The following is a 25,861-nucleotide window of genomic DNA, read 5'->3' on the forward strand; positions in this document are numbered from 1 at the left end:
AAAACTGTGGAAATAAAAACGTCCATCGGGTCATCTGAATGAACTTGTAGCAAAGTACACAAACAGACACTAATCTTTACTGAAGTCAATACTGTCTTTGAATGAAGTTTTCTTAAAGGGTGCTGCACACTTTCCCCAATTTACTTATGATTTTGGTATTTGATCCCATTTGAGGCAATTATTTTTGACGCTTTAGGCATTTTTTGTGCTTGAAGATGACATTGTTGCAATGTGGCATTCAATGTCATATTTACTTTGTTTCATGTTTATTATGGAGTTTTAAAATATTTGTTTCAATGAAATTTAAAGGTTTAACACTGTCCAACACTGCCTGTTCAGTTGGCAACAGCTAGCTTGTTAATGTGGCACATTGAGAGAGATCATTTTGTTCTTTAAGTTTTCTAAGAAAGCAGAGAAAAAGGAAACAGTTCTAGAACAAGATTCTGATTTTCTGTACTGCATTTATAATAATAATAATTATTGTTATTATTATTATTACTATCCATAATATGTCCTTTAAAATGCAAATAAAAATCTGAGGGCTAGCCAGTTCATGAATCAGTATTTCCTTTTGTTTCTGATACGAGAAACTTTTTTTTAATGCTTATGTATTTTATGTACTTGAATTAAACAGACTCAGAAAATTTTAGTGATTTGCTTGAAGTCATACAGTATATAAGATTCAGAGCAGGATTACAAGAGGCGTGCTATCACTGCCTCCTAAGTAAATCTCTTAGCTACACATGTACTGTTTGTCTATCATTAAAAATACATGAATCTAAAAATAATCTACTCTTACAAGAAAATATTTTCATCTGTTGACCTCAAAGCTCTTAGGATAATTACTATTAATTAAGCTGTACGGGTGAGAAAAAGTAAGACACATCAAGTAATAATTTGGTGGAGCTTAGAATATGACAAGCTAAACTGATGATTTAAACCACAGGAAACAAGTCCAAATTATTAAAGGGTGTTTGTGAAATGTAATCATTTTACTATGTTTTGGCAAGAAAATCCCAAAGAATTCATCATTTGTATGTTTTGTTGGAAACGTGCGTTGTATGGATATTGTTTAATTTCATTAAATCATTCTTCAGTTATTTAGGCTGCAGTAAATTCACTAAGGTGTGTCAGATTTCCTGAAACTTGCCTAAATCCGTGCATGTGCTTCATGCACACACGAATAGGCAGCGGTGGGAGACAGAGCTGCAGCGGGAGGTCTGACTTCTGCCAAGCCTGGGCTCCTGAAGGAGAAGCCAAGGGAAGAGGCAGCGTTGGTACCAGCCCCGTGTGCCCTGCAGTGTGACAGAAGGTCTGCTCTAAATGAGGTTCCATTGTGCTGCTTGAAGCCCAGAGGGCCCCGCAGCAGTCACAGCACACTCTGAGGAGCAGAGAGAAGCAGTGTCTGAATGGGCTTGAGCTGTGCAGTGCTCCTGGTGTTGAGTGTGCCTCTTGTCTAACAGATGCGGACAGGCAAGATTCTATCAATCTCTTTCTGGGAGTATTCAAGCCTGCAGAAGGAAAGCCACATCTCTGGGAGCTTCCCACTGATTTTTATTTGCATCACAAGAACACCCTTGGTCTGTCACAGACCAGGCAAAGGTATTTTGCTGTTCTGTTTTTTATTTTGTTTGGTATTGCTCTAATAAATTTTAAAACATACACGTTGCTAATCAAATAATCAGGTCAGCCTGTCAAAAACTTGCTTACTGTTTTTTATGTTTATACAAAAGCTTAAAAAAAACACCTTCAAGAGATTACCAAAAAATGCTGAGCCTTGGTGTTTCAAAGGATATTCTTTAGTATGTTATTTTCCTGTTGTACTTAAAAAGAAGTCTAATTTCATATGAAATTCTATCCTTCAGTGTAAAATGTTACACTATTTTACTGCAGTACAGTTATGTATGAATGTGGTAACATTCCACTAAGCAATATACAGGTGCATTCTTGATTGTCATATTTATTAATGGTTGAGTTTGAGATTATTTTATGAGGATAGCATTTATTTTCCTATGTACTGCACTTAGTCTGCAGCTGTGCATACCAAGAAATCCATGATTTTCTATATTCCTTTCAGTCTATGTCTAGCCTTTTTTGAAGACTATTTTTCTTCATTTGCATTCCACTGTAGTTGCATGGTAATGTACGGAAGTAGTAAAGTATAAAAATTTTAAAGTAATTTGATTGCTTCACAGAGGGAAATGATTTTGTTGAAGAATATGAATATTGTGCATTTAAAAAAATCCCTTTTAACAAAAAGGACAGTACTCAACTTGTCAACTAAATAATCTCTTAGGATTTTGGCTGGTTTTATCTTTGATCATTCTGTGAGCCTTAAAGCTCTTTAGTACAAATGGTAGATCTGAATATCTGCATTTAGATTTTTGGCTGGGGAAAACTGCAAGTGTTTCAACAGTGTGATCAGTCCCTGTTGGCTGCTTATTCTGTTAACCTGTCGCAGCAGCTGCCACATGATACAGCTCTTTCTAAATTTCAGTCCTCTTGTATTGTCTCCTGAGGCTTTTCTTAAAGATAGCTTATATGAGCCATACAACCAAATGCTACTTCAGGCATACATTAAACATGCAATATTAATTTTCTTGACTACTCGTTCTGAACATCATTGTATGTCTAAAATTAATTCAGCTGATATATTGCAAATATGCAAATGTTCTAGTCTCCCTTTCATCTGTTACTCTGTTAAAACAGCTATCTCTTATTCGTCACAGATACTGTTCTCAAATGAGGTGGAATATTAAAAAGAAATGTTGGTACTCTTCATTTACTTGTTAATTAGTTTTACCTTTCATTCTAACCAGAATTTCTTCTGAGTAGTTATAATATACAGTCAAGATGTTTATTATGTGAACAAAATGACACCTTCATGTAATAACTAGGTGAAATAAATACATGAAAAAAAACTCCTTTAAGTAATTTTTTGGTTCTACCAAACATTTGGAGAAGTTCTTTGTGTAACTTTTTCCTGCCTGTGTGTGTAGTGCCTCTTTTGGATTCCTTGGGCACAACAACAAAGAAATAATGACACTCATAATGAAATCAAGGATACAGGAGATAGAAGATGATGTTTCCTGTCATTGAAACTTCTTTTGACTATCTGTGCTTTTCCTATATTGTAATTGCCTCCTCATCAGGAGGAAGATACTTAATAACGTTCATATCTTACTTCTATATAATTTATGATTCACGTGAAAGGATGGTGAATATGGAAAAGGAGACTTTGTGTTGCCATGTTACTTATCATTTATGCAGGCAACAAAACTGGGTATGTCTGCATAGTTTCTGAAGGCACTGGAGAAAGTAGCTTACTAGCATGGCCTGATACAGGACTTTGAGAAGAGGCAGGACCATCAGGCATAACTCATTCCTTACTGTCTAGGATATACACAGTTCTTGGAACTGAAGTGTGTTTTCCTGCCTGTTCTGTACCATCTCCTAAATCCCACTAATAAGTCTATCCCTGGCTGTGGGAATATACCCACTGTGTCTGCTCCAGATGGCTACATTGACAGGAGTAGGAGACAATCACATAAATACTCTAATTACAGCCCTCACAGTATTGTGAATACACGCGTATTGGAAATAAAAATCAATGAAGACAACTGTGTTTTCATTCCATGTAATGAAATAGAAGAAACTATCAGAAAAAATAAGAAAAGAAATTAAAGTATATTTGAGAAGAGTAAAGCTGTGTAAACATGAATGAAAGATAAAACATGCTTCGTTTTATGAATGTTGCTTGACTTCCTTTGTTGTTTTACAGAAATCCTGAATAAGCTTCCAGCAGGGCTTAAATTTTGCTGTTAGTTATGCCAACAGTTCTCAGGCTTATGACACCTGTTACATCAAAATGTATTTCTTTGTGTAGAAGTCAGCTGCTTTGACAATCATCCGATTTTATTATCATTGACCTTCATTTCTTCATACCTTTTTCCTAAATTTTGGGATCTGAATAACATGTGGGAGGGGATGCGTTCCCCCCACTCCTCCAACGACCAGAACAAGAGAAATACATCAATACTTGTGATATGTACTAAGACTTTAATTTTCAGTGCTGTAGAGGTAGGCACCTGAAATGCGTTTTTTTAATGGAACAAAGCCACTCTTCTGTCCATAACTATTGGTATTGAGCTTCATTTGTTTAAATTTTCTGATTTGAGAGCAAAGTAGTTGGAAAGGGGCCTGTTGAACTCCACCAGCCAATTCAACAATGCTGAAGTGATACTGTATGGATGGGTGAATGTTATGTGCAGACTGGATAGGCTGAATACAAGATCCCATCTCCTGTATTGATTGCAGTTCTGTTTTTCCTGTACAGCTATACCTACTGGTGGACCACAGGTGTGCTAAAGCATTTACCTCTTCCTTTTGATGAAGGTAGGACCCATATTTGCTCCTTGCCTTGCAGAGTATCTTGAAAAAGACATTTTATTTACAAATGCTTTTTGACTGTTTTAGATCCCAAATCTGAAAAAAAAAAAGTGTTTCCATAATGGTTTCTAAATACTTCCCCTCCCCACCCCCACCAAGGAGATACGATTTTTCAATTGCAGGTTGCAAGAGCTACCTAAGTGGCTAAAACTTGACCTTCATATGTTTATGAGCCAGGGCACACTTAATTGTTTTTTCTTTTTTTCTTGTCTGTTAGCATATATTTATAATCTGTGCTGGTGGTTCTATTCCTGTTGCAGAAGATACAATATAGCTAGTGTGTCTTACTTCTCTGGGGTACTGTGGAGCATGTTTTATTAGGAATTTTCATCATGAAATGAAATCAAATTATAGTGGTTGATAATGCATATTTATTAAAGATGTGCAATGCATCTTCTTCATGTCATATTTCCTTGTCTCAGAGGGGATATGACTGTAGGAAAAATTGCCTGGTATGGTGGCTAGGTGAGCAGGCTACTGTTTGATTAGATTTTTGCAGGAGTCAGTAATTGCTAGTAAAAAGATTTTTTTTTTTCCTCCCCCCTCAGTGACATGTGCTGAAAACAGACGCAAGTTGACAGTGAAGAAATTCCACAAATACGAAGAGGAAATTGATATCCACAATGAGTTTTTTAGGCCATATGAGTTGAGCAGTTTTGATGAGACTTTCTGCTTGGCAATGACCAATTCTACACGGTATATTGGGATGTTTTGTGGCTCTAAATCCTCGACTGGGAGTTGATTTAGTGTGAATTAAATATGCATTTGATTTATTTGTTAAATATGTGTAATTTCAAATTTAGCAAAGTTCTTGAAACTAAATCACAATGTTACATGGAAATGTTACTCTAAAAAAAGTCTGTTAAAATAGCAATTAGATTTCCAATTATTTTTTTATTATGGAGTGCGTAATGTCTGGGCACTTGATGGCAGAGAGATGAACTTTTCTCTGTTGACTCAGATCACAGAGGCTGCTTTCAACACAATTGTTTTCTCGTTGTTCTGCTCTTGTTTTGCAGTTGTTTTCTTCAGTTCATCCAGTTCTCACAGCTGGCCAGATATTTTTGGGTCTTTTTTTTTGTTGGCAGCAATCAGCTGGATATTCTGAGCATAATCTGAATCATGGTTTGGCTAAAGATTTCCAGGCAGATTATGTTTCATGTAGCTGTTTGACACAATTTGAGTGTTGGCAGCATTTTGAAAACAATGTACAAAACCCTGAGTTACAGGGTTTCTTTAGCGCAGGAATGGAGCACAATGTTTTAGCATCTTTGGCAAGTGGTGATACTTGGAGCTGTTTTGTGGGACTAAATAATGCAACTTAAAGCTTTTTAAATACCTAGGTTATATATACATCAACTTGTAATGGTAAAGTTACAACTTGATATCTCTTTTTATGATGATTTTTTTTTTAAATTCACAGATAGATGTTAGAGGTGGTTCTTCCAGAAAATTTAAAAATTTTATGTGTTGAACTGTGTTAATGAACACTTTTTCCTTTCTGTTTTGACAGAGATTTTATGCCTAAGAATGTGGGAATTGATCCAAGTCCATTTACTGTTCGTAAACCTGATGAAACTGGAAAATCTGTGTTGGGGTAAGTCTGAAATCAGAAATCTTGTTCTGGTTTAACAGTAATGAAATTGTAATGAAAATATATAAACTCTTACATGTGTGTCTGTGAAGCATATTCTATGTTATGGGAAATAAATTCATTGGTGTTATACTGTAGAATTGTACACTTTCAAAATCACATCTGATTTGAGATTTTTATTTGACACTAGGAATTCTTAATTCCAACTTGTTTTCTCTTATTCCTCAAAGTGAAACTCATGAGAAGATTTTATCTATAATATACAGAAGTTATTAAAATTTGATCATCTCTTCATCCTAGTGGCAACTCTATTCTCTATTGGAGTTGACAGCAGTGCATATTTTCTTGTTGTCTTTAAAAAAATGATAAATTTTTCATAAACAGTACATATTCTGAAACAGAAATAAATGCCAATTTCAGCATAGTCTTTGATAAAAAAAGTTACTAAAATATTTATTGATAAAATTTTATAAAACAATCAGCAGCAGTTACTGGGACAAATGAATGCTTCATTTAGCTGCTTTTGCATCCTGGACCTGCTTTGTTACCCTGTTTATTCCACTGCTGTCTTGATTGCTGTGTCACAGAAGGGCTATGCAGAATCTTCCTGAATTCAGTCTCTCTTTGATACCTCATATTAAGGAAACATTTTGTCAGTAGTTACTGTGCTGTCACAACATTATCAATTCCTCTGAAAACTCGCCCTTCTGTTAAACACTAGAACATTCGACTGTCTCATGTGCTCTGATCCTCAGGGTCTCATTGTCAATAAATGTTGAGAGCAGACTATGCTTATCAGCAATAGAATCTCATTTCATCCTACTGGGAATAAACAGGAAGACTGTTCAACTGTTACACAGTTTATCTCTGCTAAGAATTGTGAGTTTATGAGTATTTTGAGGATAAGCTTTATTCTTCTACTTTGATATAATGTCAGATTTTGGACTAACTAATTTGTCTCTAGATACTCCATTAAATTCTTGACCATTATATAGTTTTCTCAGGCATTTTTATTCAAGCTCTTCACTGTGATTTTTAGGGGTTGATGTGAGACAGAGAATCAGCTCCATCAAAGCCGCTTTCCAGGACTCCCTGTGTATCACTTATAAGGCTTCCGCTTCGTTGGCTGTGTTGTAGGGTAAAACGTGGCTTCACTCTTGCACCTCAACCCTATTTAGCCTTGCAAAAGGTGGTACCTTTGCCTTGCACATTTGTCATCACATTTTGATCGAAGACATTTCTGAAGGGTTTGGTGATCTCTTTTTTTCTGTAAGTGTTTGGATCCCAAGGATGCTTAGATCTTGGCTGAGTACATGTTGGGAGTGAGGTGAGGATAACACTCTTACTAGTGTTTGGCTACTTGCTCAGTTCCTCAGCTTTCAGAAAGGACTGCTTTTCTTGTGACCTTCACCTCATTTAGAAAAGTAGGGAAAAACCCCTTAATTTTCCCTGAAAAGATTGCTTATGTCTTCATAACTTTCTGTAAATTTCAGTCCAAGGAAATGTCAGGTTCTGCTGAGGCAGAAATCAAACTTGCCCATGGTGTTATTTTTCCCAAGGCGTTTTGTTCCAGCTCTAAGATTTCTTCTGATACGATAATGTCCTCAGGGGTGGGGTATGCTCTCAGATCAGAGCCTTTGGAAGGACTTCCCTGCTTGTTTGTACATGTTCCTTGAGCATATAAAGTGTAGCTAATTCAGTACAGGGATAAACTCCTGTGTGAGTTTGACTTCAAGAGGCAGCACTCTATAAAGAGTCATGATGTGCTCCACTAGGGCTCGAGTGATGCTGATGAGAGCACTAGACCTGCATCTCCAAATAGCATTTGCATCAATCTATGTGCTGTTTCCACAGCCTCTTAGCATGCTGCTGTCTTTCTTTAGAGTGAGTCACACACAGTGTCAGTGATACATGGGACAGTCACTGCAGCAAGGAAGAGGTGTTCCTTCCCTATTTCCAGGGATTTGTCTATAAACTGTGTATTCATTAGTTAATGTCTATTCATTAACTGCCTTCCCTGAAAGATTGTGACAGTGTCTGAGAGGAAATTGCAACTAAATACCCTTCTGTGGCCAGCACGAGAGGCTGGTATAATTCATGATGGGTGAAGTAATGTGCACCTTTCAGAGTGCATACAGTTAAATCCAGTGTTAGCCTACTTACACAGAAATGCTGTATCTTACAAATAAGGCACCTCTTTATATTGACCAGAATTTCTTGAGTGAGAAATACATACTGGATAAAGAAATGTTGCTGATTAAAGAACTGAATTGAGGGGAGAGGTATGGAAAATAAAGAAAAAAAAGTGACATTACCATTAAGATTTGGAACCAAGATTAAGAAAGCTATAGGAGTGGATATTGTTATTAATCAGAAAGTGAAACTTTTTTCCAGGATCAAAACCAAAGGTGTTATGTCTCAAGTAATTTTTATTCCTTTTTATTTATTCAGTTGTGGGGAGGGATTTAAGTAAAGAATCAGAGAATTAGTGAAGAAAAACTGACAGAATCCTTTGGGCTGTCTTTAAATGCTCTGGAATAAGAAGAGATTGAAGAAGAGGAATCAATCGGGGATTGTGGAGATGAGCAAAAAGTTTCCCCAGAGGTTAAAACTTATTTCCCCAGAAAGATTGTAACCAAGATTAAGAGTTTTAAATATTCATTGCTAATATCTTGCTGATTTCATAAATACACGCTGCCTTTCCTAATAGGAACAAAAATAATAGAGAAGAAGCTGTGCTGCAGCGCAAAACAGCTGCTAGTGCTCCTCCACCCCCAAGCGAGGAAGCAGTGTCGAGTAGTTCTGAAGATGATTCTGGGACAGATAAAGAAGATGAAGGTGCTGTTTCTCAACGTTCAACTCCGGTAAAGGTGACTGATACAGGAGACAATACAAAAATTACAGAGGTAAGAAATTACTGTGTTAGGTAAGAAGGCTTAAAATTCACATTCCCTTAAAAAAATGTTCTAGAACAGTCAGAAGTAAAGCACTGAGAAATTTAGTGGAAATGGTCTCCCGTGTAATTTTTTTAATGTAGATATTAGCATAACTGCAGTACAACCTGTGGTAAACCTTTTCTGTTCTTCTTGTCATGTAATAGTGAAACACAAAGGAAAATAGCATTAAAAAAAAATACTGTCAGAAAACTATGGTATTTGAAAGGTATTTGGGTCATTACATAATGTAAAATGCACCTATATTAGTGTGTTAATTCAGAGCAGTACTGCACTTCTGATTATTGTCCCTTACCATGCTCTGGCAGACATCATGAGGTGGCCTTTGAGCATGCAAATGAGATTCCTTTTCTCCAGGAATGTACCTGATCTACCTACTTAACATTTAGTCCATGGGAGTTAATCTGGAGCAAAGCCCCTGAAAGACATGTACTATGAACCTGAGGTCCTGAGAACCACCTCTTGGAATTACAAAGCAATCCCTTTTGGACGATGCCACTTGCTTAGGTTGATTAACTGTAAATTAATGTTCATTCTGTCTAAATTTTAACGTGGTTTATGTGACCACTTTTAAATTGCTGTTCCATAATTATATGGTCTGGCATTTAAAAAAAAAATTAACTAACTTCAAAAATGTGCATGATAATGTTATCGCATAGGTCCTGTGCTGTTAGTGCTACTAAGGTTGAAGATAATGGCAGCGAATAAAATAGTGAACTAAACTGCGTTTGCCCAGTCAGGTGGAAAGAATGTATATTTTCAGTTGTGGGTTATTAATCTTTTTTTGCTAGCATAACTCCCATTTTTTTTAATCCCTTGGGTGTTTATTTAATGAAAATAATGAGATGTATGAAGAGCTATGGAAGTATCTATTTTATTAGTTCGTGTAATAGTTCTTCTAATTCTTTCTTGTAGATATCCATTTTAGATACCATTGAAAATGTCTTAGCAAAAGGTTATGCTAATGGAAATGATAGAAATTTGGAAAATACTTACGTTGTCTGGGGGGGTTGATTTTTTTTTTTTTAAGTCACAGCTAATTTAAATGGTTACAGTATTGTGCATATTATCACTTCCGAAGAAAATGGAGTATTTATGACCTCAGCGTAAAATGTAGTGCCCGATAGGCAACAGACAATTAAACTGCCTTTTTTTTTTCTTTGCCACAATTCAGATTTTGATTCTATTCAGTCTTTAGCCTAGGGTTCTGTGTTCTCAAATAATGGATTTTCAGCCTTCAATAGTACAATCGTGTCTTCTTCCTAAGCCAGTACAAGCACATTTATTTATTTGTGTTTATGCAAGATATTTTATCTGAAAGTTTTCCATTATCTCTGAATAACAGAGTACCTGTTCTCCAGCAAATCAGATTGTTTCTAGATTTTTTTAAACAAAACTCCAAGTTGAAATGTTATTCTTAATTCATACTATTGCATAATTTGTCTCACATCAGATTTTCCCTCTGTTTTGAGCACACTTCAGCACTCAGATCTAAGATACCTTTTTGAGATTTTTAAGATGCATAAATGAAAGATGCATGTAAACACAAAGTATGATCTGAAACATTTTTGAATTTCAATGGCTTAAAATTGGGTGAGCTATTCTGACTTTTTAGTAATGATATGAAGAAATATATTCCAATTAATTAGCACCTTTTCCTACATTGAATTTTAGTCATAATTTGCATTGTTCATTCATGGCAGTCCTTATTATTGGGGGAACCAAAAAAGCTAGTTCCTTTCTGTTCACATCTCTGAGAAGTTAGTAAAAAATGCATTTATACTTCTGGTCAGGACATACCTTTCTGAAGTTCTTTGACTTTGAATCTTTTTGAACTAAAAGAAACTGTGTTTACAGTTGACTCACAGTCATATGTGTCGTGTCAGAAAGCCCCCCTCAGTTTAGCACTGAATCACTAGGCACAGTTAGTGAACTATTGCATGTGCATTGATTCCTTGTTATAGTTGACTGACATGATTGCATAATGTATAAAATAAAAATAGTTTTGTTCAACCTGATGTTTGTAATTATTGCAGAATTGGCAGCAGGAAATGTGAAAGCAAATGTGGGAGCATGTTCTGAACGAATATGATTTATTCTGTATTAAGTTTCAACACAGAACAGAATTTAATAACTACACCATTATGGTCTATTAATATAATTTATTCTCCTAATATGTTGTTTTATCTGATGTTATCTTTCAAGAATTCTTTACTTGTTGAATAAATGTGTTAATATTTTTAATAAATTATTTTTTTAAAAAAATATCTGTAAGCTAATATTGCTGTGGATGTGAGAGACCTGTTTGTTTCTGTCTGCACTTTTGAAATTATATTTTAGTTTTTAAAGAAGTTCTTTCTTAAGAGCAAACTTTCTTTGGATGTTGTTATGGTATTCTTAGTCTGAATCTTTCTTATGTTCCAGAATGTAGTGCAATCAACAAAAGATGTGTATGGGGTCAATCTTTCAGATATCCCTTCAGAAGATGATCTTGCAATATATGCAAGGTGAGATGAATTTCCAGTGGTAGTCAATAAAAGATAATTCGAGCTAGTTAAGTGCAGTTTGTCAAAGTGCTTCCTTTGTTTAAACTTATTTAAATGATAAGTTTTAAAGAAATTTGCCTATATATGCTATCTCTTTTTCCAAATCAAGCTGTTTTCAGCTGTCTGTGTCAACTCTAATTTCAGTGGAAGCTATACAGATGTCTCTGAAAGCAAAACTTGGAGCTTAAATCAAATGAAAGATGCTTTAAAAGAAATACATGTCACTTAATATAGTCCTAGAAATTTAGAAGTAAATTCAAAGGAAGTCCATGTTCCATTGATAAGTAAATTCCACAGGAATGGTTCCATGATTGTAAGCTTTGTAATCTGTGGGGTTTGCATTTTTCAAGTGTTGAATTGCTCCAATTACTCCAGTCAATCATAATGAAATAACTCATTCTGTAAAAATGCACATAAAGTAATAGAAATTGTCTTTTTTTTTAACATAATGTCATATAGAGATATGTGTTAACTGTTAACTTTTACTCAAATTTAAATAGTTGTGTGACTTTTTGAAGGAAACACTGCGTGACTTTAGAAGGAAATTTCTGATTCATATTCCTCCTTTTTTTTGAAACATCCTGGTCTTTTGAGCTTGAAATAAAAGCTTGTGGATATTACAGGGAGACCTTGAGACCGTTACTAAATCTGGTATAGACTGTGAGAAGAGTTGAGGAAAGCAGTCAGAACAACTCACACTGTAGAAGCACAGATATCTAAGTGACAGATACTTGTCGTGTAAGTTTAGAAGAGGGAGAAATCAGCTTGGCCCTTGCCATTGTTGGAGTTCCATGAAACACTGGCATGCAAGTATACGTAGTCTGTGGGTTCGTGTGCGTGTGTATATCCCTGAGCACAGTGTGTGTAATAATGTTCCCTTGCACACTGCATTTGGATCAGCATCTTACTGCCACTTGTTCTTAATAAAGGGTTTTATGGATTCAGACCATACATACAGGAGATGAGTAAGACACAGTGTAGTCCAAGACAAAATTCAGCTCCTTAGGTGGTCCAGCAAGTTCCCACTTGCATTGGTGGGCAAGCACCAAGGGGTCACCTCCCAGCTCCAATTAAAGAAAAGTTTCTTCTTTTATTCGAGGGTAACTTGGACTGTTATCCTCTAGGAGACAGGTGTCACCATTCCTGCAGGAGCCACAAACTGTCTTCCCCCCAAAAGCAATCAGGAACGCTGTTCAGAATTCCCATAACCCCTTACACAGCACTGGTTACATGTTGTTCTTGTTAAAAAAATATGTAGTTATGCTGTTGTTCTCAAGTTCTCTCTTCAATATCACAGAACAATGCTGATGCCAAAGAAAAACTGGTTCAAATTTTCCTTTATTTCTTAAACCAGAAATTATTTTGAACATTTTGATGTTTTTTTCTGTTTAACTTGAACCAGAAGTGAATAGAATAATTTCAGTTATAGATGAACTAGAGCTTAACCAAAAAGTTACTCATTGAATTCCCTGGTGGAGGAGGTTCTTTCCTGAACTGCAGTATTTTTCCTCGAAAACTAGTCAGAATCATGGCAACTAATTACTGGGAATCAGTTGGAGAAATTTAGGTCCAAACTGAAGACCCTCCTAGTTCCAAAAGTCTTTAAATGCTGTTGCCAAGAGACCTTCTCATGCAAGATATTGGGAGTGCAAATGAATGAGATTTTCTTAGGAAACCAATGTTTCAAACATCTGTTTATAATGCAGAATTAATGATGTTTGAGAAAAAGGGTGTAAGAAATCTACACCTCATCTCAGAAAAGCACTGTGTGTATATTGAAGTGAGTACTTGTGAGACATGCATTGAAATGGCCTTGTGTGCATTTGTTTTCATTTTCTAATGTGTAATAGCAGTAACTACCCTGTTATATTTGAAACCTTCTCAATTTTTAAGGGAAATTTTAATTCACTGTGATCTCTTCTAATTTGGTGATATGTGGTGTTGCATCCTGACTTAGTTCATTAATACACTCAAAGCATTTTTTCTTTTTATTTAAAAATCTTTTTCTGTTACTTTAGGTTTAGCTACTTCTCTGGCTACTGCTCTTAGCCACTTAGCTACTACTCTTTTTTCTCTAAAATTCCCATTTCTCCCTATTTCCTACATGCTGAGTCATTTGAAGATACTACACTTGAATAGTGTTAAGGAGGATGTTTCTCATTGTCTCTGAAATTTTTAACTTCCTCTATGCCTCTACCTTTGTTTATTTTTAATTTTAACCACTAGAAAATTGATGCAAATTTGACAGCTATCCTTTGATATAGCAGGTAGTTATTGTAGTTCTGCAAATGGTCCCATGTGAGCTGGTGTCTACTGTGAGTCTCTCTGTTCAGATGAACAACTCTGTGTTAACATCCAGAATTGCAGCTATTTCCAATTTTATAATTTCTTCAGGCTGGACTAACATTCAATCTATTGTTCATGTAAAACTGTAAACCCCTTGGAGGCTTTGAAGCTCCCTATTCATATCCTGTTTAAGAAAAAAAAACAAACCTTGCATTTATTTCATTTCCTTCAAGCAATGCAGGTTTTAAAAATAGAATAAATTACAAATTCTTTATCTCTTTTAGCTAACAAGACATAGTGCTATTTCTGGTCTGGTGTGCTGATTTATGTAATAAAGGATGTCAGTAAAATCTATACTTTCCAAAATGTACATCACTTGAGAATAGCAGCAATTTCTTTCACAGTATGCTTACAGTTCTCACATCAAGCCTTTTTCTATTATTGGAATAAGGGAGATGGGGATGTAAGATCCTGACTTCACGTGACATTGCTGGACATGTTACATGTTTTTTCATTGTTAGGATTAGGGTGTTGCAGATTCAAAGTACTTCAGGTTAAGTTACTTTACATCAACTGATCTATATTAAGCCTATTTGCAAATGCAAATTAAAAGTAATTTGAATCTATCAGACCATTTTCACTGATGGCTGAGATAATTCTCGTCAAAACAGAAATCACAGAAGCACGGATTGGCTGAGGGTGGAAGGGACACGAGGTCCCTCAAGTAATTTGAAGATGTGTGCTGCAGATCAACTGTGCATGGTATCTTACTGACATGGGGTAACTTGCTTGTGTGCATTTAGGTCTTGTTACTTTCAAAATATTGAATAATTTGAAGAAGTTAATATACTTAAGCAATTACTTTGCCTTTGGTTTTTTAAGTTGGTTTCAATAGCAAGCTCCTGCACTAGGAGATCTTAATTATCTTGATTTCCACTTATACTTCTCTTATTTAGAAATGTAAGTATTTATTCCTTTAACGTCCAAAGTTATGTCTCTGAGGCTTTTGTTCCTACAGTATAGGATCTGCATGGAGCAGAAAGAAAAGCTGCAATAACTTGTTTAGGAACACGTTGGACATTTGACTTCTGTACACTCTTTCATGCAATTGGTTTTGCACTGGTAATAGTTGCTTTTTAAAACATAGTAAATATTCCTGAAGTAGACCAGTAAGACTTCTTAAGCTAAATGGAAGCTCACTGTTAAGAAAAACCCTCTGCCTCAGAAAATTAAACTAGTAAATCACAACTAACATTTACTTGTCTTTTCAGTGTCTTTTCAGTTGGAGAGTGAACAAATTGAGTGCAAGATAGCTGCATATATTTACATTTGAAACTGTCTGACTTTTCCTTCTATTCTGAGTGACTAAGATTAGTGATAAACTACTTTTCAAAAGAATTTGTTCCAATTCATTGCCAAGAAAAAAAAAACCATGACAGTATTTTCCATTGGCAGTGTCTTCCACCAAATATTTGGAGATGGGGAAATTGTCCCAAAAGGTTGTGCTTGTAAATAAGTGATCTGGACTCAGAGTGTTTCAGATGAATAAACTAGATTGAATTCAGCAGAGGACTAACTTAAATCTGAAACTTGAGAGACTTTGTGTCTTTTGCTGATTTTTCCAGAGGCTATTCCTCTGACTGATTGCTTTGAAAAAGACATAGGAAGTTGACTGTAGAGGGCTGCCTGTTTCTTAGGGGAGGTCTGTTTCTCTCCCATGACATACTAGGTGACACCAATTGATAAGCGAATCTTTTTTCAAAGGAGGTTCTGAGTTCATGCATGCACCCTCTATGAACTTTTAAGAATCTCTCTTGTTCACCAGAGAGGTACATCATGATCAGTGACTTACATAGCATGACTCAAAATCTCATTTCTTAATGTCATTTTCTTTTGCTTGATGATTTTTGGGGGATAGTTCTTTTATTTTTTTTATTTATTCTCCAACCTACTGCTTTTCACAGGTTTGTTCAGCTGGGACAGAGTCAGCATAAACAAGACAAGGGGAGCCAGCAATTTTGTTCAAAACACCCATTGGATAAGGTTATAAATTTGTAAGTATTCTTTTTCTTTTTCCTTTTAGCCTGATTTTGCTTTTGTCATTAGATGTGAAAAAGCATCAGGTAAATTTGATGTTAAATTGCTTGAGAGTCACACTTCCATTCTTTTACTGCATAAAGAGATTCAATGCACTGCATGAAGAACTGGGGTTTTGGGGTTTGGGGGGGCTGGGTTTTGTTTGTGTTCTTTTGGGGGGCGTTGTTTTTTTGTTCCATTTTTTAGTTTTTGTAGTATCAAGGGGTTTGTATTCAAAAGTCTTAGCAATCCTGAAATAACAGAAAGTGCTGAATCCACCAAGTTCAAAGGGCAATTTCTTCTTGCTGTGATTACTTTTGAAAGAGGCAGTTTGAAAGATCAGTTGACTTGCATATTCTTCGTTAAAAAGCATTCAAAGTTGCATTTGAATCTTCTTTGTACTAGTGTAAAAAAGGAGTCATGCTATTATCCAAATGTCATAGTAATATTGAACCAGGTCTTAGAATTTAGATGATCAAGTATTACCTTCCCAGTTGATATCTTCCTGTACTGTAGACAGCTTTCACCAAGGCAAGGCAGATTTTTATGTACTTCTGTCTCTGGGGTACATGATCCTTTAACCAACAGCATGGCCACTTCTTAGAGCTGGAAGAGCTTTACTGCAATCCATTGATTTGCAGAAACCTCAACTTTTTTTCCTGCAGTGCCTCTTGTCCACCCCTCTGTGCTGATGAAGTGAGGGAACCTTGAACATTAGCATTTATGCCTAAGTCGGGAGAGAGACTGGGTGAGTCTCAGCTGGGCTGAGAGTAGAATGACATGAAACAGATGTAATGCAGTGTGTGAGACACTACTGTCTAATAGCAGTGTTTAGTCACTTGGTATTAGCTACATTTAAAGTGATGATGCCACATTTGTAGGTAAATGAGCCTGTAGTTTTATTATAAATCATGTCTAATGGGTATTAAAGTAGTAAATTAGATTGGCAAACTGTAAAACTGTTTTTCAGTATGAGGGAACAAGTGCCTCAATGTTTTAAATGGACATGTTTATTAAGAAAATATTTTGTAAGCAGAAGAATATTTTTGCTATGAATGAAGGCAATTTCTTTTCTGTAATTGCAAAATCTTCCAGCATATAAGACAGTGTAGGAGACAATCATTCCTTTCTGTGGATACAAAATGCTGCTAGCAAGGATTTTCTTGCTATTTTCTAAGTCCGTGAGAGACTTTTCTCTCTCACAGAAGAGGTAACAGAGTTATGTAAACAACCAAACACCTGCAGCCTTGAAAAGTCTTGTTTATGGTACAGTAGAAAAATATTTTGACAATGGATGTTTTAGGATTTTAGCCAATCACCCCAAGGGGTGGCTGATCCTTGTCCGATTAAACTAGGAAGAAAAAGTCTATAAAAGAGTTTGTAAAATAATTAAAGAAATCAATCTTGCTGCACAATTCCTGCCTGCTGGATCTTCTCTCCTCCTCCCTACAGCTGCATGACACGGTGATATACCCTAGGGCATTTATTAATACCTTTCTTGCCCCTTGAAATGTAGAGTAAATTTTTTTCCCAATGCTCAGCTGCTGTAAAATGAACACATTAAAGAGAGTCTATACACAGAACTTTGGTGGCTTTGGGGTAGTCAGATGTTAATTTTTCCCTTTTCCCAGGTGTAATTTCTGTGTGTTTCTGAATAGTAGAAGTGTAAAAGTCATAGGGCACACAAATCTGTGCCTCCTGTCACTCCTCTTGAAGTCATGAAGTCATCTCTCCCTGCCAGTTCTTCCAAACATGCTCCTGTCTGCAGATCAGAGAGGAAATAGGTTATCTTAGGGTTGGTAATTTCTTTTTTATGACAGTATATCCCTAGACAGCTTAAAAATTTTCTTTGTGTTTTGTTCTGTAACTTTTTTTAAATGTTTAAATACTGTTTGGATGGTGACAGATTGTTCTGTCCATTAAAGTCATAAATGTAGCCATTTTTTAAAGGCATGTTGTTCAATTCTGAAACAAGGAAGCTTTCTCTTACTGCATTTGAATTGCTGCTCTGAATCAGGAATTTCCTTGGAGAATACTAACTTTTTAGAGATAAAATAGAGTGAACATAAGTGTACTCAAGATTAGGGAGAGATGGAGGGTTTTCAGTAACAGCAGCTGAGGCACAGCTTGCACTTGTTTCTCGAGGAGCTCTTGAAGAAATTGAAAAATTATACTAGCTTGTATTAATTGGATGTTAGATGCATTTTAAATTGAAAAAAAATCTGACAAATTTAATTCTCCAGTAGTTCCTTCATATATGATACAAATGCAATTAAACCCTGGTTCTTTTCATAGTAAAATTATATACTCAGTCCAAAATTTTGGTTTCTTATCAGCAGTGAGATATAATTTAGGCTTAGGTTAGTTACTGTCTTTCCACACTTTGCAAGAAAATCTCTTTTAATAACTCCACATCTCACAACTTTAAAACACTTGACCATTTTAATCAAATACATGAAGCCGCTACAAAAGAAGAAATATTTCTTATTTTTATAATGCCACTGCAGTGATTCAAATATGAATTGTATAGATACTGAAGAGAAGGTTCTGGCTTAAATTTAGAAATTCTAAGTATAGACTAGAAAAAAAAATGGAGACTTGAACAGGGACCGAAGTGATGCAGTAAAATAATACTGAAGTTGAGTGGAGGATGTGGAAGGATATTGAAATTCTTTTTTTTGTTCTTAGAAATTCCATGAAGGAAAAAATGATAGAATTTTACTTAGAGCTAAATAGAGCTAAACAGAACTGAACTACTTTTAGCACAATCTATTATAATGTATATTAAAGAGAGACTTTAAGTACTGTAGTGTAATTACTGTTGGCTGACACAGTGCACCTGTTCCTAATTCCCTAATTCCCTGGTATTCATTTTGGTATGATATAAATAATACTGTTGTAAAAATATACTCTCAAAACCTTTTCAAATGTACTTCATACATTTATCTAGGAGTACAAGAAATTTTATTCCCTCCTGAAGAGGGAATTGCGTGTTTTGATTCACTGTAGCACAAAAGAAGAGTGTGGACACACTCCAACATCCTTATACCAAAGCATGGCTGGTGCATACCTCAGGGTCCAAGCTGTCTTCAGTGCCTGTGCTTCAGGTCATATTTATGAACATAAAACATAGAATGTTTTGGCTTGGAAGGACTTTTAAAGACCATCTGGTTCCAACCCCCTGCCATGGGCAGGGACACTTTCCACTAGACCAGATTGCTCAAAGCCCCATCCAGCCTGGCCTTGAACACTCCCAGGGATGGGGCAAACACAGCTTTGGTGACCTGTTCCAGTGCCTCGGTGCCCTCACAGTAAAGGATTTTCTCCTACTGCCTAAATTAAACCTGCCTTCTTTTCAGCTTAAAGCCGCTCCCCTTGTCCCATCACTTCATGCCCTTGCAAAAAGTCCCTCTCCAGCTCTCTTGCAGCCTGCTTTAGGTACTGGAAGGTGCTATAAGGTCTCCCTGGAGCCTCCTCTTGTCCAGGCTGAATAACCCCAACTCTGTCAGGCTGTCTTCATAGGAGAGGTGCTCCAGCCCTCTGATCATCTTCATGGGTATTTGCTTAGGATTCAAACAAGGCAAAAGAGTGCATTTTGTTTCCTTTTTAGATATACATTAGAGACTTGAGGAGAGCTAATCAATGTTGAAAAAAATGCAGTGGCTTTCTGGTGACTGCTGTGTGTCTGAGAGCTCATTCACATCACCATGCACTTCTCCGTGGAAGTATGGAACATCCTCATTGTAACTGAAGGTTTTAACTGTATCTTTTACTGTAGAGACAATGATACTCTTGGTGAAACCATAACACCAGAAAGCCTACTCACAAGTGGGATGAAAACAATTGAAAATTGCATATCAAGGGTGCTGTCCTTCATGACATAATGTTTATGTTCCTATCTATGTAATTTTCACTGGGAGGCCATAAAACTACATGTCTCTAGGGCAATCTGATAGCCAAGTCATAAATAACGTGCTCTCCTTCATGACTATTGTAAGATATTAAACTTATTAAGTAGAATAGATTTTTACATGAATATGTTAGAGAAATGACTTTTAATTAAATGACTGGATAATACAAGCACTCTACAAATAGTTACAGCTTAATACAGGGTTATTAATCAAAGTTGGCATGCATGAACATGTGGTTCTTTCAATATATTTTTATCATGTTGATGCAAGTAGGTGGAAAATTGAGATTTAGTTTTTAAATGCTCAAAATGAAATGCAGTTTGCTGCCCAGCTTCCATTGTGCCTAAGGAAAGGATTTTTGTGTCATTAGTGCTTCAGAAATGTCATGTCTTTAGAAACCAATCAATAAATAGAGAAGGCGTCAATTTAGTGTTATGGCTCTGTTTTGCTCTTTTACTTAATTGTCCACTTGCTAGTGGATCAGACAGACAAGTTATATTTGAGTAAGTGACATCTTTTGTTGTTAGTGACATTCGTAAGTTAGTACAGTGTGCTAGTGTCATGCCATTGCTAGAGTCTCATCTTGGATGCTTTACTCTGGTTAAATAAGTATCTGCAGAAGCTATGGATGCTTTGAAAAGCAATCTACTTTTAAAGCATCTGGATATAAAGTTAGATAGACTAATTCTTTTTGCCAGTTCTGAAAACACCCACCTTAAATAAACCAGAAATGATAATGAGAAGAAACTATGACATTGTTGAGAAAAAAAATATTAAGTTTTAGAGTATGCAGCCAAACTCTGTGGGTGACTGGTGATTTTATTGTCTCAAGTTCAACGGTATACTTGTATTAGTAATTCTGTTATTGCAGACAAAGTATAATCAAATGAAAGTATGGCTATGCAGAGTTGAAATTGAAACTGAAAAGTATTACTTTAATCTGGAAACCTTTCTGGTTTATATACCATATTCAGTTGTAGTGGAATATTAGGCACAGTGTATCCTACATGACATGCTGCAGTAATTTTTTAAGACTAACGAACTGTCATATGATGAAACATCCAAAATACAATATATTTTACTAAAATAAAAGGCTGCAAAATGAGGGAGAAAGGGGTGGTTTTTGGGCAGTTTTAATGGAGATCCTCATTTAGAAACAGTGTCAAACATTAGTTTGTGCCCGTAATGCAGCTAGAAGTTCATTAGGGGATTTTATTTATAGAAGGACTTTCCCTTTGCCTAAGTGTTCCAGTTCTTACTTTTTTTTTACCTTTAAAAGAGGAGATTCTACACATAAAAATAACTTCTTGTCTCTTGAAAAGCACCCAGATAGTGAGTCACGACTGTGGCTTCTGTAGAATATGGCAATAATGCTAATATCTGAATCTTCATTGCATTTGGGCAGTTGGATGTTGGCTTTACGAAATAGTGAGCTCTGACAGTAAGTTTCCACTTTACTTTCTTACCTGAGAAGATATGTATATTAGGATTCAAATGTGGTATTTGTTGTATGAAGATGATTAAAAAAATATTTCCATAAAATATCTGAGTGCTGTTGCTGATAATAAATTGTCTGTTTCCTGATAATTAGATGGAAATTTCTTACCTAATTAATCTTTTATACTCTGTTGGCTCAGAGTATAATCACTTGTTATAATTGCTATTAAGTGGATAGATTAATGAAGTTTTTCTTTTATCTGCTGTAGTGCATGGCACAGATCTACTTTAGCTGGGGAACTTACTGACCATGGCAGATCTGAGGAAGGATGAAGAAATGAGGGCAGGGCAAAAGGAAGTGAGAAGGTGTTCTGTAATGGGATTAATGACAACTTACCTAATTACCCTACTTGGAAAGCTGGGTCTTATCAGGTCTGCATTAGTGATTAAAAATCTAGGTAAAGGAATTATCTACTAGAAACTTGCCCTCTCATTGACTCTCGGGTATATTTCAAGGAAAAGAAGTATTCCTCTCTCTGTGGAAAATTTTTACCTAAAGCTCCAAGTATTCTGCATGTTTGTTTTTTTTTTCCAGAATACCCATCTCCTCCTTTTCTCAAGACAATATTTACGAAGTCCAGCCTCCAAGAGCTGATAGGAAATCGATAGAGATTTTCCATGCACACATTCAGGCTGGAAGAGGGAACATGCAGCCCCTGGGAAAAGATGACTTCCTCATGTACAGAGAGTACATTCGAAACAGATACATGTAAATCCAAGCTGGATTCTCCTGCAAAATCTACTGTACTGATAAGTCATAAAAATAATTTTAGAAAGGAAATCTAGTTATGTTCTTTTGCAGTAATGAATTTATTACTAACTTTTCTATTTATTATTCTTTACTGTTATCCATTTTTTGTATTGTGCTTTAGGGAAAAAGGTGATTTAATATCTGATTTAAAAGGTTATTTAATATCTTTTTAGCTGAAAGTATCTTAAGAGACTAAGTGAATAATCAAAGCACCCAGAGTCACTAGAGAGTATGTAGCAATTTATGGCAAAGAAAATATGGCATCTTTAGTTTTTCATATTAATTTCTTACATTGTTATCTTTGCTAATAAAACTGAAGTGATTTGTACAAAAGAATCAGAAGAGAAGAGTTTTCTTCCTCTTTGTTCCATGACAGAAAACAATCTTTTTTTACAGCAGATTATTTTCTGGTACTTCTTGAGGTTTTTAGCCAAGTGAGTGCTAGAATGACTGCTTGCAATTTGCTGCTTTCTTAAGCAAAAGTGAAAAATATGTGGCTTATGTCAAAATCAAAATTTGCATCAACACTAATAAACTTTGTAACCCTAATATGCATCAAAACTAATCTCACTGGTGCTGGTAGCTGCAGAATCTGTGCCACATACTGCGGGGTGAAGATGGCTTGTGACTAATTATCACAGGCTTCTAGTAGGAGTCTGAGGAGAGCCCCGTAATGACTGCATCTGCAAATGAGGGGATGTTCTTCATGTTATTGTGTTTGGACACCTAGAGAGTGCCAAACCATCCTGTCATTTTTCTGTATGACAGGCATTACTTTTGTTGAAGCATACTCTTCCCATCCCTGTAAATTTGCTCCTGTGAGATACCTTCAGGTCCAAGCCTAGAGCCTCCCCGGCAAGGGGTGTCAGTAAGTGACCAGACCAGCTGGGGTGATCATGCAAGAGGAAGCAGCAGTTGGGTTAGGCAAGACTGAACATCACATCCTGTGCTGGGTAAGAAGTGAAGAGGCAGCAGGTATCTAAATAGGTTCTTTTGGGGTTTTAAGTCAAACATTTCTCAAAATTAGGAAAAAAAAAAGAAAAAAAGGAGGGGAGGAAGCCTACTATTTGCAATTGCAGGCTAAAATTCCCAACACTGTAGCCCTTTGCCTTGAAGAATACTGACAGTATCACCAGCATCCTTGACAAAACATTTTGTTCCACAAGCTCGAACAGATCATGTTTCAGAATTTTCTGGAATAGCAGAATAACTGTTTTAGGGATGTAGCCAACTGCATGTAACAGATGTGGAGAACATGTTTGTGTTCACAGTAAATTGCTTTTCAGGCAGCTACTGCAGATTCGTGGCTGCTCACTGCAAACATGTTTGCATATCTTTGAATATTTTATGCAGTAAGTTGCGCGTCTGTCAGTAATTCAATATAAGAAAAGATGTGGTGGGTAAAGGAAAAAAAGGTTTCTTGTGGTACAAGTTTGTGTGTCTCAGGGAAGGACTTGCATGCAGTCAGAGTGAGAACATGGTACCTTGAGCTACCAAAGCATTTTGGTGTCCATTCTCTTTTGTTAATTGTTTTGAGCCAAATGTTTGTATTTTAGGAGATGCAAGAATGAATTGTCACTTTAGATAATACTTCATTGCAACTGTCAGTGTTTTTTTCCTCTGGAAAAATAAACCTATACTGAATTATTTTGCCCAATATGAAAATAATTAGAAGGAATAAATGCTTGCTTTGAAAAAAATGTAAAGCTGGAGTTTGTGTCTTAATGAGACAAATGCACACTTTCCTTATTGTTCTTAAACCATTGCAAGGAATGTTTTCTAGACTATCACAGACCCTACTGCTGTTGTTCACAGATACTGGTAGTTCATAAAAGTTAGCCTTGACAGCCTACCACTTACCCACAGATAACTCAAAAGATGAAACTCCTTTTTTCAACAACCAGTGTGCAATGTTGTTGCAAAATTTAGGGACTGTAATAATTTTACAGCTCTAGGAGAAAATATGTTCAGCCCTCAGCAATTCAGACACTCCTCAAAGAAGAGGATTAAAGGAGATTGGTTTACAGTTCAGAGAGCTGAATGACATCTCAGTGATGGCTTGTGTCATCTACCATCAGCATACTCTTAGCAGCTGTTCAGAATACTTCAGGGTGCCAATGTCAACTTTCAGTAGATTTGTTTAAAAAAAAGAAAAAAAGGCCAATGCACGAAGCAAGACTCCCAGCTTTACCCTGAGTGAACTCAACAGTCTGAGTGGACCTGCTGCGTAATGCATGTAAATGGTTATTTAAAAAAGAAATACACTCAATCACCCATCTAACAAGTTCAGTCAGATGAAGGACTCCCAAGGTACTACCTCTGCATCCACCTACTCTATCCCATTCTTGTGATAATAAGGTTCAGTTCTCAAGAGTGTTAGAAGTTCTTGGTAGATGCATTTATTTCCCCGTCAGAAGCTGAGGAAAAAGTGCATAAAATAAGAATAAACACAAAAAGAGTGGGCTGTGTTGGCTCTGAAGGGTAACGTGGTGCTCTTTTTCACTTTAAAGTGCTAATAAATACCTGTAACTTTAAACTATATGGACAAAAGAAATATTTGAGAAATATGTTCATTTTTCTCCAAAATATGTTTAGTTTGTTTCAGTGTATTTGAAGGTTACATTGCAATACAATCACGAAATGGACACCTGGAAAATAATTACTTTGGGTTCTTTTCCTGTCAAATCGGGAAGCACAAATACTGGAATAGGACTGATTTGGTCATTTCTGTGCCATTAGTGTGCCAATGGATTTTGATGCCAATCCAACATCTTAAGCTTTGTGCTGTGATTGCAGGAGCAGTTCTTTTCCACTATTTTCATTAGTAGTTTCCCCTCCTTGTGAGTCTTGTGTCCACTTGCAAAGCCCACTACCTTTTTGTTCTCTTCCTCTCATTTTCCAGAGGGACTCAGCTGTGGTCCTGAAATTGGACCCTTTCAATGCTCACACAGCTGCCAGCTACCAGGGGGAGGAAGCAAAAGAGCTGTGTGTAACTCTGGGGTGACACTTGTGGTAGGTCTTTCTTTTGTTACTGACTCTTTGAGATCCTTCTGCATCATCCAGGAAGGTTCCCTTGGCTTTCAGAGACTCAGGCTAGCCTTCACTTGTATAAACTCCAAAGCACATGCCCTGTTGAATAGTCATGTTTTACAGTCAGAGGAAATACCAGCTTCACTCAGGAGATCATTTAATTCTCCATAGGGGTTTCACCCTATCAGTAATTATATGGACAAGGCCAGTTCACTGAGGATAAAACTGAGGTATGTACACAGGAGTGTTCCATTTGCTGGCATAGTTTCAATCCAAGTGATTGCCTAGAGGCTGATGGGGAAAAATACAATGTGCTTGGCTTCCAAATGCCTCCCTCTGTCTTGTATATATTTAAAAATCTAATTAAAGTTGTCATTTTTGGTGGTGATTTAAAAGTAATGTGGAACTAGTGCAGTAAGTTGCAAAATATTAATTAAAAAAATCATGCATTGAAATTACATCCCTTGCAGATATCAATAACCAGTTCCCTTCAGCAGTTCTGAAATCTGCCTGCTGCAAAGACTACCATTGCAGCTGCTGATCTGTCCACTGGAACCAAGCAAGAGAGTGCTGAGAAAAGGCATGAAAAACAATGTTTAGTGTTACGTATTTCTCCTCCAGAAAGACATGCGCTTTGCATGACCCAAGGTTTGACTAGAACATTCATATTCCTGTTTTTTTAATATATTCATCTTTGTAGAATAGAAAGATAGTGTAATCAAGATAGGCAACAGCATGATATGAACCATCTCTGATGCTCCATTTGC

General features: G+C 36.2%; 1 protein-coding gene across 3 annotated transcripts in view; it reads left to right on the forward strand.

Annotated features, from left to right (window-relative positions):
* The window catches only part of FIG4 (FIG4 phosphoinositide 5-phosphatase), a 52,793-nt gene extending 29,082 nt beyond the window's left edge, over positions 1-23,711 (forward strand). The window contains exons 16-23 of one of the 3 annotated variants that reach the window (XM_042017298.1): positions 1,464-1,602; positions 4,337-4,395; positions 4,998-5,145; positions 5,963-6,046; positions 8,754-8,949; positions 11,422-11,504; positions 15,794-15,883; positions 21,849-23,711. In XM_042017298.1, the coding sequence (XP_041873232.1) occupies positions 1,464-1,602; positions 4,337-4,395; positions 4,998-5,145; positions 5,963-6,046; positions 8,754-8,949; positions 11,422-11,504; positions 15,794-15,883; positions 21,849-22,026 (977 nt within the window). In that variant the 3' untranslated portion in view covers positions 22,027-23,711. Of the gene's footprint in view, positions 1-1,463; positions 1,603-4,336; positions 4,396-4,997; positions 5,146-5,962; positions 6,047-6,798; positions 6,923-8,753; positions 8,950-9,305; positions 11,016-11,421; positions 11,505-15,793; positions 15,884-21,848 lie in introns of those variants that run through there. The other 2 variants (XM_042017296.1, XM_042017299.1) reach the window with 2 other exon arrangements.
* The last annotated feature ends 2,150 nt before the right edge of the window (positions 23,712-25,861 follow it).

Source organism: Corvus kubaryi, unplaced genomic scaffold (assembly GCF_017639235.1).
Source record: "Corvus kubaryi isolate FWS band 111438036 unplaced genomic scaffold, C.kubaryi_AGA036_p1.0 split3-73, whole genome shotgun sequence".
NCBI lineage: Eukaryota > Metazoa > Chordata > Aves > Passeriformes > Corvidae > Corvus > Corvus kubaryi.